General features: G+C 37.7%; 3 protein-coding genes across 12 annotated transcripts; 1 reads left to right on the forward strand and 2 right to left on the reverse strand.

Moving 5' to 3' along the window:
* Positions 1-1763: 1763 nt before the first annotated feature.
* LOC103840371 (serine/threonine-protein kinase tricorner) lies at positions 1764-6129 on the reverse strand. Of its 7 annotated transcripts, XM_033281361.1 has the most exons (15): positions 5873-5999; positions 5615-5707; positions 5227-5453; positions 4876-5050; positions 4584-4667; positions 4249-4490; positions 3810-4041; positions 3470-3549; positions 3310-3394; positions 2945-3076; positions 2738-2851; positions 2606-2656; positions 2422-2506; positions 2259-2315; positions 1764-2164 (listed from the first exon to the last, which is right to left on the reverse strand). In XM_033281361.1, the coding sequence occupies exons 3-15, from the start codon at positions 5439-5441 to the stop codon at positions 2025-2027; spliced, it is 1692 nt and encodes a 563-aa protein (XP_033137252.1). In that variant the 5' UTR covers positions 5442-5453; positions 5615-5707; positions 5873-5999; the 3' UTR covers positions 1764-2024. The 7 variants fall into 7 exon arrangements, with proteins under 7 accessions (XP_033137252.1, XP_009115114.1, XP_033137253.1 ...); XM_009116866.3 differs by lacking the exon at positions 5615-5707 and having other exon boundaries at positions 5873-6129; XM_033281362.1 differs by lacking the exon at positions 5615-5707 and having other exon boundaries at positions 5866-6016.
* A 372-nt stretch (positions 6130-6501) lies between these two features.
* On the forward strand, positions 6502-8395 carry LOC103840372 (coatomer subunit epsilon-1). The gene is made up of 7 exons (XM_009116870.3): positions 6502-6778; positions 6861-6950; positions 7083-7234; positions 7330-7465; positions 7577-7732; positions 7887-7966; positions 8067-8395. Exons 1-7 carry the CDS (start codon positions 6605-6607, stop codon positions 8158-8160), a joined length of 882 nt encoding a protein of 293 aa, XP_009115118.1. The 5' UTR covers positions 6502-6604; the 3' UTR covers positions 8161-8395.
* A 318-nt stretch (positions 8396-8713) lies between these two features.
* Positions 8714-11868, reverse strand: LOC103840373 (UDP-arabinose 4-epimerase 1). Of its 4 annotated transcripts, XM_009116872.3 has the most exons (10): positions 11730-11853; positions 11555-11673; positions 11139-11276; positions 10886-11010; positions 10684-10797; positions 10396-10595; positions 10062-10298; positions 9822-9951; positions 9304-9448; positions 8714-9211 (listed from the first exon to the last, which is right to left on the reverse strand). In XM_009116872.3, exons 3-10 carry the CDS (start codon positions 11197-11199, stop codon positions 8964-8966), a joined length of 1260 nt encoding a protein of 419 aa, XP_009115120.1. In that variant the 5' UTR covers positions 11200-11276; positions 11555-11673; positions 11730-11853; the 3' UTR covers positions 8714-8963. The 4 variants fall into 4 exon arrangements, with proteins under 4 accessions (XP_009115120.1, XP_033137264.1, XP_009115121.1 ...); XM_033281373.1 differs by having other exon boundaries at positions 11555-11868; XM_009116873.3 differs by having other exon boundaries at positions 11414-11868.
* Between the last annotated feature and the right edge of the window lie 1137 nt (positions 11869-13005).

Here is a 13005-nt window from a genome sequence, read left to right on the forward strand (position 1 = left end):
TCAACTACTTTTTAGTTACACAACATGTTTGCCTCATGACATTTTCAACTACTTTTTAGGTTCACTTCTTCTGAATTTAAAACGTGCATAGGAGTTTCCATAACCATAACATCACCAACCCGAAGTCATTACAAAGAAGTCATTACTAAAAGTTCATTACAAAGAAGTTTTAGTTAGGAGTTTCCATAACCATAACATCACAAACCCGAAGTCATTACAAAGAAGTTCCCCATAACCATAACACATTAGACAAATACGATGATGAGACCTATGAAAATAAAGACCATAACCATAACCGGAACGAAGTAATCTAAGCTACACTTTGATTTATTCTTGGCCAACTCACACACCATGTTCTCTAATCTAACGAGCTTCTGCTCAGTAGCCTGGTCATTGAATAATGTCATAGAATCTACCTTCTCGGCTAACTGAAGTGTGTGTCTATCCCTAGCTCGCATCTCCTCCATTACAGCCTCGTCCCACCATTTCCACACATGACACTCTCCATCGTTTGCATTTCTACATGTGTAGTATCTGCGTCCTGGTTCGATGCTAGACGTTGCAATCTTCGGTTCACTCCCACAGTATACAATCTAAAAGCTTTGGTCGCAAACAAAACAGAGAAAGAAAACACAATCTAAAAGCTTTGGTCGCAAACTACATTACATTCGAGCTGAAGAGAAAGAAATTTACCTTAAACTGTGGAGGAAATGGTTGTTTCTCTTTGATCTCCTTGCTAATACAATCCTGGTGATCGAACCTCACCTCACCTAATAACCTCGCAAACATGTAAACAGACATCTCAGTTTCATGAGATAAACAACAATTAATCAAACATCTCAGTTTCATCGATAACAGAACACATACCCTTTCACACATAAATGATACGAATTCCCTAAATCTATTGCAAAGCAAGCAAATCACGGTCTGAATACATGCAAACCTCATCTAAAGTAGATCGCAAACATAAACCAAATACATGCAAATCATAAGGAAGAGGAACACATACCTTTCACCTTCGAATCGCAGAGAGATGCCTCGGGAGGAGATCCGTAGAGAGGAGACGATTTGGGAGGAGATTCGTCGAGAGGAGACGACGAGGGAGGAGATCCGTCGACGGAAACTACTTGGGAGGAGATTCGTCGACGGGATAACGGTCACGAAGGAGATGCGCCGTTGTCGGCAAAATCGCCCTTTCGATCGCCGGCAGAGAGAACAAGAGAGAGACGAGAAATGTCGAACAAGTGAGAAACGAGAACAAGAGAGAAAACCGTTCAACCATTCCCTTGCCGACACGTAGAACCTAAGGACAAAAAAAAAATATGTTAGCTAAGGACGAAACGGACGCGTCCCTGCGTTTTTTCTGCAATTTTGATTTAAATAAAATTTTTTAATCCCTAAGGACTTAAGCTAATGACCCCGATAATGTTGCCCTTACATTACTATTACTTTCACTATTTTCTTTTCTTTTCTAAAAATCATCGATAAACTGTTTATTTGGATTGACAATTCGAGAAAAAAGGGCAGTGAACAGTTAATCTGAAAAGAAACGATTTGACTGGTTTTGGATGTGTTCTAAAAATTCGATAAAAAGTGTAAATCCATCACTTCCAAAGCTCGAATCGCAGCAGCAATATTCGATGGTAACGTGTATACTGTTATACAAGTCTTTTACCATGCTTAACATGGTAAGGTCGGCAATCGATTTCAGCTCAACATATTGTGTGCAAATCAAGAAAAAGTCCAAAGGCACCCTTATTATGAACAAAAAAATTTCTTTTTATGTATGTGAATATTCATATATAAGAAAACTTACATTGGTTAGACAACTGTGGTCTGTGGACTATACGAAACATTGTAATATGTTTGTACTCAAACCTATAAAGTTTTCTATATGCATATTCGTTTAATTCTCTTTTGGGTGTTTACTATTTTTACAATACATGGGTATATGAATGAAAAGATGAAAACTTGTGCAACTGAAGGAAAATTACTTCCTTTTACTTTTGCTATCACCCTTTTGATCATCTCCGGGAAACATTGTGAGACTGATTCGGATGTGAAAATGGTGATCCAGATGAGCCTGTAGATCCCCCATCAGAGTAAATAGGTGAATCTAGCAAATCCTGTAAAGCTTGTTTCTCAGGAGGAGGGTACGGTGTTTCTGTCAGAAACAGAAAAACAAAATTCAACTTTCGAAGAAGTAAAAGCTAAAACCAAAATTTTAAAGTCTAGGCAAGTCTGTGTTTTTTTTTTACCAAACAGTGTCTTGAGAGATGGTTTCCTTGGTGTCTTACTCTTCCGTTTCAGTTCCGCTGCGTAAATTTAGAACGATTATCAGCCTTTGTTACAACAACCGCGGAATAACTTTAAAGTCTTGCACAACGCGTTCATTTAAGAAAGTAACAAAGAGTTACTGACCCATGCCAGGGATATGGTGTTCATCAACAATCTCAAGGTTCTTGAATGTATAACCAACGAAATTTACATCTTTAGATGATATCATCTGCAAATATGTTTGCAAACAAATTGGTTAGAAATTAAGAATTATGGAATCCGGACAAATGAGAAAAACGAGGGGAAATATATATATATATATATATACCTTTCTCCAAGGGCCAGACTTTGCAGAGGTTTGGCAAGTAGAGGGTACCTGCTAGTTTAAAATTTAATCAAATTATCCGCTAAGACAGGAAAGCAAAATAAAAATCGAGGAACTGATAAAAAATGAACAAACCTCATCAAACTTTTCAAAGTTTTGGGTATCAAGTTCATGTTTCACTTTCGGTATATACGGGGCATTTGACTCGTATAATCTTTCCCATTCAATTCCTTTAAACCAAGGGTGAGCCTTTCAATGGAAAAACAAATTAAACATTATGTCATCTGAGAGTTTTATTCATTTTATAGTTAAGCTCAGCAAGGAAAATGATGATTTAAGTACTTTGATTTCATGAACTCCTTTGGTTCCGAGCCTCTGTTCGACATTGCAGAGGAGTCTTCGGATGAGATCTTTTACCTCGACAGAGAGCTTAGCTTCATCAGGGAATTTCAAGCAGGTTTTCCAGTTTACAATCTGCAGAGATGAACTGAGCAATTGTTTTATAAAAATATACACTAGTCAAACATAATAAGGGACAAGTCTCGGATCATGCCACGCCCACAAAGTACGTTACCAAAACATGTCTCGATACATACAGTAGTCTGATTTTGGTGTCAGATGATAAGCCAAGGTAAGGACTATCATCAGGACTATAAAATCTTCTATCAATCTTCGAAACAATGTTCCATAAAGATAATTAAGCATACCTTTCTACATGTTGCCAACGGCTCTTCGGAATAGAATGGAGGAAATCCCACGAGCATCTCGAACATGATTGCTCCAAGAGACCACCTATTTCAGAACATCTTTTAGAATATCAACTGAATACATTTTTGCCATTAAAATAGAAGGGTCTGGTTCACTAACCAATCACACTCCATTCCATATCCTTTCTTCAGCAGCACCTCAGGGGCAATGTAATCGGGAGTGCCTACTGTAGAAAAAGCCTGAACAGTACACGATAGAGTCATCATGCAAGGACTACAAGGGAAGGTCATATATACAGCTAATAACACTTCCAAGGAGATTAAGGCACAATATACAAACAACGGTGTTATCTAATTTGAGTAACTGGAAAAATATTCCCTTTTTACTTCATTTTAAGTTGGAAAAGAATCGTTTTTTATGAAATATTTCAGACGAACTTCAGGGGAATAAAACAGCATCCACCGTAAGTAAGATAGAGATCAGAGAATTGCGTCCATACCAGGGTCCTTCTGTTTTGTTGCCAATGTAAAAGCTGTTCTTGCTGAGTTCGCTTAGGTGCAGAAGGAGGCTTGGAGAGTCTATCATTTTCTGCTGCAGGCCTTGTATTCCTCTCAACAAGCTCCGCCTTAAAATCTGGGAAATTTTTGCTTTCCAAAGACTTGCTCAATCCAAAGTCCGAGAGCTTGATATGGCCATTACGAGTTATCAATAAATTATCAGGCTTTATATCCCTAAACAATCAAAGGAAGAAACTACAGTTAGGGTAACACCACACATCAACTGAAAGCTAATTTACACACACAATAGGAAAAAGGTAATCCCAAGAAGAATAAAAAATGATAAGATAATCCACAAAATTCAAAAGAAACTGGTCTAAGCGAATGTCATCAAGCTTAGATGCAAAAAGAAATGAGAAGCTTCAAGTCAGTTGCTAGAACCTGTGAACATAATTATGCTTATGGATGGACTCAATAGCCAGGATTGTCTGTGCAACATAAAACCGAGTTTCATCTTCCCTTAAGATATCCTTTCGCATCAGCAGTGTCATCATATCACCTCCAGGGAGGTATTCCATAATAAGATACAGATGTTCGTCATCTTGGAAGGAGTAGCAAAGCTTGACGATGAAAGGACTATCGACTTCTGCAAGCACATTTCTTTCAGCTTTAACATGTTCCACCTGTATTTTATCGGAAATAGATTTCATTGAGTAACTAACTGAATCACAGCGGAACTCTGGGATTTGTAGATATTGTATCACACAGTGCATTACCTGGCCTCTTCGAAGCATCTCAGATTTCTTTAGCTTTTTCATTGCATATACGTTGCCCGTAGATTTCTCTCTACAAATCCTCACCTGTACAGAAATAACATAGTACACCCAATAAGTTCACTAACGGAAGCTTAGATTCATAAGACCGGAATAATAGGCTAGTTACCAACATCCAGTAGGAGAAACCCCCAAACAAAACAGTAATAAAATTCCATAATTATAATGCATGAGATATTAACAGATCATGTAAAGAAAACAAGTTAATAGCTAGTGAGAAATGAGAAAGAGATACCTCTCCGAAAGCACCCCGGCCAATGATGCTGAGAAGGTCAAAGTCATCAACCCCTATCTTATGTCTTTGCAGACGCCTATACTCTATTTCCTTTTTCTCAAAGTTCTTCAAAATATCCATCTTGTCTTCAACAGGAACATCAGCCTCCGCTAGGTTTTGTTCCAAGATGCTCAGACTGTATTCAAGAGCGAGCTGATATCAGAAGGTTCAATCTAAACCAGTAATTAACTGATTTTTGTAGAGCATTGTACAGAAAACAAAGGCAGTACTAAAAGAAAGAAAACAAGTTCTCAACTCTCAGGTTCCATTGTAACAACCAAAACAGTCACAGAACGAAATCTAAGAACATACCGCTCTTTTCTTTCCTGCAGACTCTTCTTCTGATTTTTATAATGATTCTCAATATACTGCTTTGCCGCAGCAACTTTCTGTTTTGTAGCGTTTGAAGGTGCATCATTCATAGGGGGCCTGCCACTATTCTTCACATTTCCCTCTTGTCCCTTTTTGGCAGGGCTTGGTCTCTGCTGCCGTATCTGGAACCAGCTCCTTGTAGACTCCGTCGCCATCTCTAATGAAACCTGCAGAAAACGCAAACCAGATTCCCTTCCCACGCTTATTAATGGAGACCTCAATAACCTCCAAATTCAAAACAAATCAATTTCATCAACTGATGACAGATTCTTGTTGTCTAACAACGAAATTATTTCACTTCAACATAATCAAATCGCTACGAACTGACCAACTCCTTTCACAGGATATCACTCTTGATAGATACGCATACATACACATCTACTTCTTCGTTTGTGGATTAGGCATTCAATCGATTCAAACCCTTCATCATATGGAAAACATCGAAAATCAAATTCAAAACCAGATGCGAAGACCTAGAACACCGAGGCGAGATTGGAGAAGAAAACCAAAAGTCAAACGATCCCAGAGAAGAAGTAAAAACTCGAATCGGAAGATCAACTTCCGACGAAGGATCAAAGAAACTTACAACAACAACAACGATCAGAGATTTGATTCAGCTCGCTCGAATTCGAATTCGAACGCTTGCTTACACGCATTCACTTCGAAACTGCAGAAAGATTATTATTTTTAATTTTTAATTAATAATAAAGATCTCAAAAGGGAAGAGTCCAACGGATTAGGAACTAATAACGTTTTGGGTGAGGGGTGTTTTTGTCAATTAGTGATTTAACTGGGAGCAGCAGTAAACGCCGTTTGAGTTACTGTCACAATGACTGGGTACCTAATAAAAACCGACACCGGTTGATTACTATTCCCGGATGGTAACCGGCTCATTAATGGGGATGTTAAACGCCACGTGTCCGTAAATCGTTGGGCTTGTTTGTCGACACAAACGTGACAGCACGATCACACGGAGTGGATGCTAACGTCGGGTAGGATTAGAACAAGCAACTCCCGCGGGGCTTGGATAAAACGCGTTTTATTGGTAAGAAAAGATCTTCACCGACCCTATGTAGGACACGTGTGACGGGAACATAATGCGAAATTATTGGCCCACTTAAAAGCCCGTTAAATATTGTAAGCCACCAATGGGCCGAAAATAAATAACAGTGGGTGTCAATTGAACATTCAAAATGTATATGGGGTCTTTATGCAAAATTGATTAAAGTTGATTATTTACACTTTTCTCTGTTTTGGAGTTGGACGCAGATCTGAGAGATCTAGAGGAAGAAGACGAGACGAAGAAGCAGAGCAGCAAATGGCATCCATGGCGGCAGGACCAGATCACCTCTTCAACCTGAGAAACAGTTTTTACCTAGGTGCATATCAAGCGGCGATCAACAACAGCGAGATCCCTAATCTTTCGCAAGAAGATATCGTCGAGCGTGATTGCCTTGTCCATCGCTCTTACATCGCTCTTGGTAGCTACCAGGTTCGCCTTTGCGACGCCCTTGTTTTCTGATTCGATTTCGATTTGTAACGATCCTGAGTTGTGATTCAAATTTGTTTCGTAGCTGGTCATCAATGAGATCGACGAAGCGTCGGCTACTCCTCTTCAGGCAGTGAAGCTCCTTGCTATGTACCTTTCGAGCCCTGAAAACAAGGTAATGCTTGAGAATTTGAGATTATCACTTACGCAATCGCATCGATTCAATTCATGTTAGCTTAGCGGAATTGAAGATATCTTCGTGTTCTGCTTGTGAAAATTCATCAGTTGATTATGTGATTTTGGTTAGGAATCAACCATTGCTAGCTTGAGGGAATGGCTGGCAGATCCAACTGCTGGGAGCAATGCTACCGTTAGGTTGATTGCTGGTACTATCTTCATGCATGAGGAAGACTATAGTGAGGCTCTCAAGCACACTCATTCTGGAGGAACCATGGACCTGTGAGCTTTTTGTTTGATACAGTGTTTCTTGTCACTATCTCTAAGCTCATTCGATTTAACTTGATGATTGATTTTGGTATTCTGCACTTTCTTAGGCACGCTTTGAATGTCCAGATATTCATAAAGATGCACAGGTCAGATTATGCAGAGAAACAGCTGAGAGTGATGCAACAGTTTGATGAAGACCACACACTCACTCAACTCGCAAGCGCATGGTTGAACCTGGCAGTAGTATGACATGAATATATATATATATTCATTTCTTTTTCTTCTGCTCCATATAGTGTAGAGAAAGATTGTTAATGTTTTTCTAATATTAAATTTTTGTATGAATAATCTCAGGGGGGTTCCAAGATACAGGAAGCTTATCTAATCTTCCAGGATTTCTCTGAGAAGTACCCAATGACAAGCTTGATCTTGAACAGCAAGGCGGTTTGTTGCATGCATATGGGTAACTTTGAAGAAGCTGAGACTCTTCTGCTTGATGCACTCAACAAGGTGAGTGATGATGAACCTACTCTTTCATACTCTGTATCATGTCACCAGTTATGATGCACCCGATTTCTCAACCAAGCTCAAACACATCAAATCAAAAGTTTAAACTATCTTTGTTTGAATATATAATTATTATATATTTGTTTGACCATTGTAGGATGCGAAAGACCCAGAAACTCTTGCAAACTTAGTTGTGTGCAGTATTCATGTGGGGAAACCATCTCCACGCTACCTAAGGTAATAATAATATTGAAATGATCAGTTCATACTGCAATTTGTGTATAACAGTGCATCAATATGCTGACTTATTCCGCCATTTTCAACCAAAATTCTGCAGCCAGCTGAAACTGTCACATCCAGAACATGTACTTGTGAAGCGAGCAGCTTCAGCTGAAGATAACTTCGAGAGAGCGCTTCAATCTTTCGCCTGAAAGACCTCAAAATCCATGGTTCAGCTAAAACTCACCTCGAATCGATTTGCTATATTATCTACCAGAAAGAGCATCTTATTCTTACAACCCTGCCTTGAAACTAGTATATGAACTGTTTTTCCTCATTGGACATGTTGCATTTTCTTTGATTTCTTCACTGAAGCTTTTGTTGTCATTGTGTTTCAAATCCAACAGTAGATCTTATTCCATAAAATCCAAAACCAAACATAACTGATGAGACCTGTGTTTAAAAAGGCGAGCGCAAAAGTGCAGACCCAAACACCTTGGTCCTTTTTAAGGCGAGGCTATTTCTTAGAGGCGCTCGCCTTAGTGCGTTTTGGCCTTATAAAACAGTTTCAGAGGATTCCAATAGGATCGAGACTTGTCAATGAGGTTTTAGGTGTATCGGATGCGTTGTTGTTGCTATTGAATCATAGCTTTCAACTTGAAAGAATCAAACCTAGATACAATTTATAAGTTCTTCCTGTGAATACGTTTGATCCACATGGCGAGCGTGCGCCAATGTCGCAAGGCTCTAAAAATGTCTAGAAAATAAAATGAAAAGCTAATATATTATGAAGACTAATAAATAAATAAACATTATGAGAAAGGTAGTACATAAAATATAATGAATGGCTGCTTCCTACCAGAACCTAAAGCCATTACAAAATGAATATCAGCGTGACACTAATCAATCAAAATCTGTTTTTTATTTTATATTTTTAACATATAGACCATCACACTCCTAACGCCTCTCAGTGTACCATCAAAATCTCCATTCGTCAGCAAAGGAATGAAGAAAGTCAGTAAACCGAGACAGATGAGGAGGTTGAGCCATAGCCATTACGGTGCAGCTTCTGCCATCTCCAAGCAGTCTCAAGACTCTCCTTGAGATTAGTGTGCTTAGCCGTCCAGTTAAGTTCTTTCCTGATCTTGCTAGGGTCACTATAAACCTCAGCGTAATCACCTGGGCGTCTAGGCAAGTAATCGATCTTGATCTCGACACCAGTGGCTTTCTTGCACGCCTCAACAAACTCTTTCACCGAGCTACCTACTCAACACCAGACATTTAAAAATTAAACGCTCGTCTCTAGATCTATATGCGATTCTTTAACAGTAATGTAAAAGCCAAAGTCAATATACCTTTCCCGGTACCAACATTGTAGATTCCGACTTTGCGAGGTTTTGCTTTTTGGAGAGCTTTAACATGAGCATCAACCAAGTCAGTGACATCAATGTAGTCCCGTACGCAAGTTCCATCGGAGGTTTTGTAGTCTGTTCCTTTGATCTAGCCATATACCAAAAGAAAAAAGAAAATCTATGAATAAAGAAGAGTGAAAGAATGGTTGTAGCCACGTGAATGTGACAATTAGAATAAAATAAACTTTGCTTTAATAATAAAGGAAGCTCAACGAGTTAAGTTGTCTCAATTATGTATTTTGCTCTGCTGTAAACTACTCTATTAGCTGCAAACATTCTTGAGCATGTTCTACAGCATGTGGTAGATCCGAAATACACCCAAAAAAAGGCGAACTTTAGAATCAGACAGAACATAAACTAATGATGACTGTCCAAAGAACAAAATGTCAAGACCCTGACACCATCTTCCAAACATGGAAATCGGAATTTAACTTCAGACATGAAATGAAGAAAGTGATTACCTGGAGACCAGGCATGATGCCACGTGCAGCATCAAAGCAAGCACCGGAGATTCTTCCATGCTCTCGCAGCTCAGGCCTTGGTGCTTCACCCAATCTACCCTCTGGATCAGACCCAATCACATTGAAATATCTGGAAAAAAAAAAAGACAAGTGAGAAAGAAGCTTGTCAGCTTCAAGGAAAACATGCACAAGGCCACTAGATAGAAGTTAGGAAGAAAGAATAGATCATTCAAAACCAACCTTAGGATCATAACCGCCATGTTTGAGTTTTTCGAGAAATCCAAAATGATGTCTTCTGCCATCTTCTTAGCCTTACCATATGGATTGATTGGCACCTGAGGAGTCACCTCTGTAATTGGCATAGTATCAGGCTCCCCATACGTTGCACAGGTGCTTGAATATATCAAAGTCTTTACTCCATGAGCAGCCATTGTCTCTAACACCACCAGAGTGTTCGATGTAATATTGTGATAATACCTGTAAATTAACAGAACATAAAGTTCACTTGTTTCACATCTTCGCAACAGAAAATATCAAATGCTGGCTTAAGGGAGAAGCTGTCAGTGATACTCACTTAAGAGGGAACTGTGTGCTTTCCCCAACGTATGCAACAGCAGCGAAATGCATGACAGCGTCAAAGGCGTTCTCAGAGAATATCTTGTTGACAGCCTTTGCATCTCCGAGATCAGCATAAATAAACTGAAGCCTTCCAGGTTCCGGAAACAGTTCTTGCAAAACCTTGACTGCACCGAGGTTCCCACGTGATAGATTGTCCTGTTCAACCAAAAAAAAAAAAAAAAAATTTACTTTAAACAGGATATCAACATATATAGAGTAAAAGAAGACTGAACAAAGGAGATACCACAATGGTGACTCGGTAGGATTCCTTAAGAAGCCTAAGAGCTGCATGTGAACCAATATACCCAGCACCACCAGTGACTAGGACATGAGTAACCCCTGGCTCATGTATAGAAAACTGAAACACACAGACCATTCAGAAACTCAAGCAATGTTTCATCAGGACCAATAAAGAACTCTGAGCAAAGGAGAGTAAGAAGTTGTACCACACTGGGAGTATTGAAGGTTGGAGATTGCTTGAGCATGAAAATGCACAAGGCTGTGAGAGAAGCGGTCAAAAGAAACTTTCCAAAGTAATTGTTTTTCTTCTTGGGGTCTGCGTAATCCAGTCCTACATTCCCAAAAAATCACCAAGATCTCTGTTAATATTATACAAAGCCCAACACAAAAAGATTCACACTTTTATTAGTTTCAAACTAATTTTAAAAGTTAAAAGCAAGAAAGAAGAGATTTAAAGACCTCCAAGAGAGAGAGATCTGTTTTGCCTCGCTTGGCTTCTTGCTCGAGTAAAATTGAACATTTTTTGCTGATTCACTTCAGCTCCCGGAAACAATAAAATAAGCTGATGATCAGCAGCTCCCTACTCCCCTAATACACCTGCAAGAAAAATAAGAGAGCAAAATTTGAATTAAAACATTTTCAGATTAAAGAAATAAGACCCCAGATTGGGAGAATCTTGTCGGAGCAATGTCGGTCCCATGAAAAATGACAATTCAAAAAAAAATAAGACCAACCCCAAAATTAAATTTAGACGATTTGATGTGAAGAAGAGAAGCAAAAACGGAAGGAGGAAGGAAATGGGGCTCTGATGCAAAAATAAAACAGAAGCAAAAGAAAATAAAAATGCCAAAACCGATAAAGCAAAGGAAACGCACCTTGGAGAAGAAAACAAAAACGGGCATTAATGGCAGCTCACGTGTGTCCACAGAAACAAGTTTTTCGAGTCGAACCAACCAGATTTTGAGGAAAGGCTCCAACTTTTCTTGTGGGTTCTCTGAGAGAAAAGATTCAATTTTTTTCAATTTAAAGAGAGAGAGAGGGGAAACGTACGATGAGGAAAGAGAGAGAGAGAGAGTTAGGGCGGCCAAGTAGGCGCGTTTCCGGTGATGGCGATATGGAGAGAGTAGGCGGAAATTCCTCGGTTTTAAGATGCTGCTATTAAAATTAAAGTGTGTTTTTTGCAAAATAAATACTATATATTTGACTTTTTGTCAGCTTTTTTCTCTTTTATACTCCTTTCATACTTACATGACATGTGGCAAGAATGATGCTGCAGTCCTCATAATTCTGTATTATTATTTATTATTATCAAGATTAACCATTGTTATAAGAGCATCTCCAACCGTACACAAAATTTTACTCTATTTTTCACATTAAAATAAAGTATTCTTTAGGACATTTCCAATAAAACTTTATTTTCTCCCCTATATTTCACTCTATAAGAGAGTAACTCTATTATAGAGTAACACCATTGGAGCAAAAGTTACACTATAATAGAATAACTCTATTATAGAGTGAACCATTGGAGCAAATTCAATTCTATAATAGAGTTACTCTATTTTAGGGTGAAATATATAGTAAAATTTTGTGTACCATTAGAAATACTCTAAGAGTAGGTTTAGCTGGTGTGTTTATATGGCAAAACGGTTTTAACCAAAATTCTTTTAAAAAAATTCAATTTATATGATTTGAATCAATTTAAAATATTTTAAATCAATTTGAATTGATCAAAATTAATTTAAATATGTTAAATTAATGTAATAATATTATCTAATTTTTTGTGTTGTATATCTAATTTTGATAATTCATCAAAATAGTTTTATAAATAAACACAAAACTAAATATTTTAAATAAATGTAAAAAATATATATAATATAAATCACATAGTCGCTAATCTTCTATAAAATGTCTAGTCACAATCTAAGTATTTTTGAACATTGCGTTAACAAATAAAATTTAGTTTACTAATTCTAATTCGATCAAAGTTTCAACCAGGATGCAAATTTAAAGAAAGGAATATAATGAATTATGATATTGTACATTTTCAGTTCCATTTTTTTTGTTAGTATATTTTTTTGTTATTTATCACTTATAAACTGATGATTAAAAATAATCAATGATAGCTGCAAAAAACAAATGTGAAAATGATAAAATGGCCTACAAAAAAAATATAGAATGAGCTGTTTCCTTATTTTCTATGAGTTCTTAAAGTTTTTAAGCTATTTCATTAAATTTAAAAAAACTTTCGGTTTTATGAATTGTTGTAATAAGTTCTTTTCAATTCTTCGTTTAAGTTACATGAGTTTTTCAGTCAGATTTTCTAGAC

This window comes from Brassica rapa, chromosome A09, assembly GCF_000309985.2.
Source record: "Brassica rapa cultivar Chiifu-401-42 chromosome A09, CAAS_Brap_v3.01, whole genome shotgun sequence".
Lineage (NCBI taxonomy): Eukaryota > Viridiplantae > Streptophyta > Magnoliopsida > Brassicales > Brassicaceae > Brassica > Brassica rapa.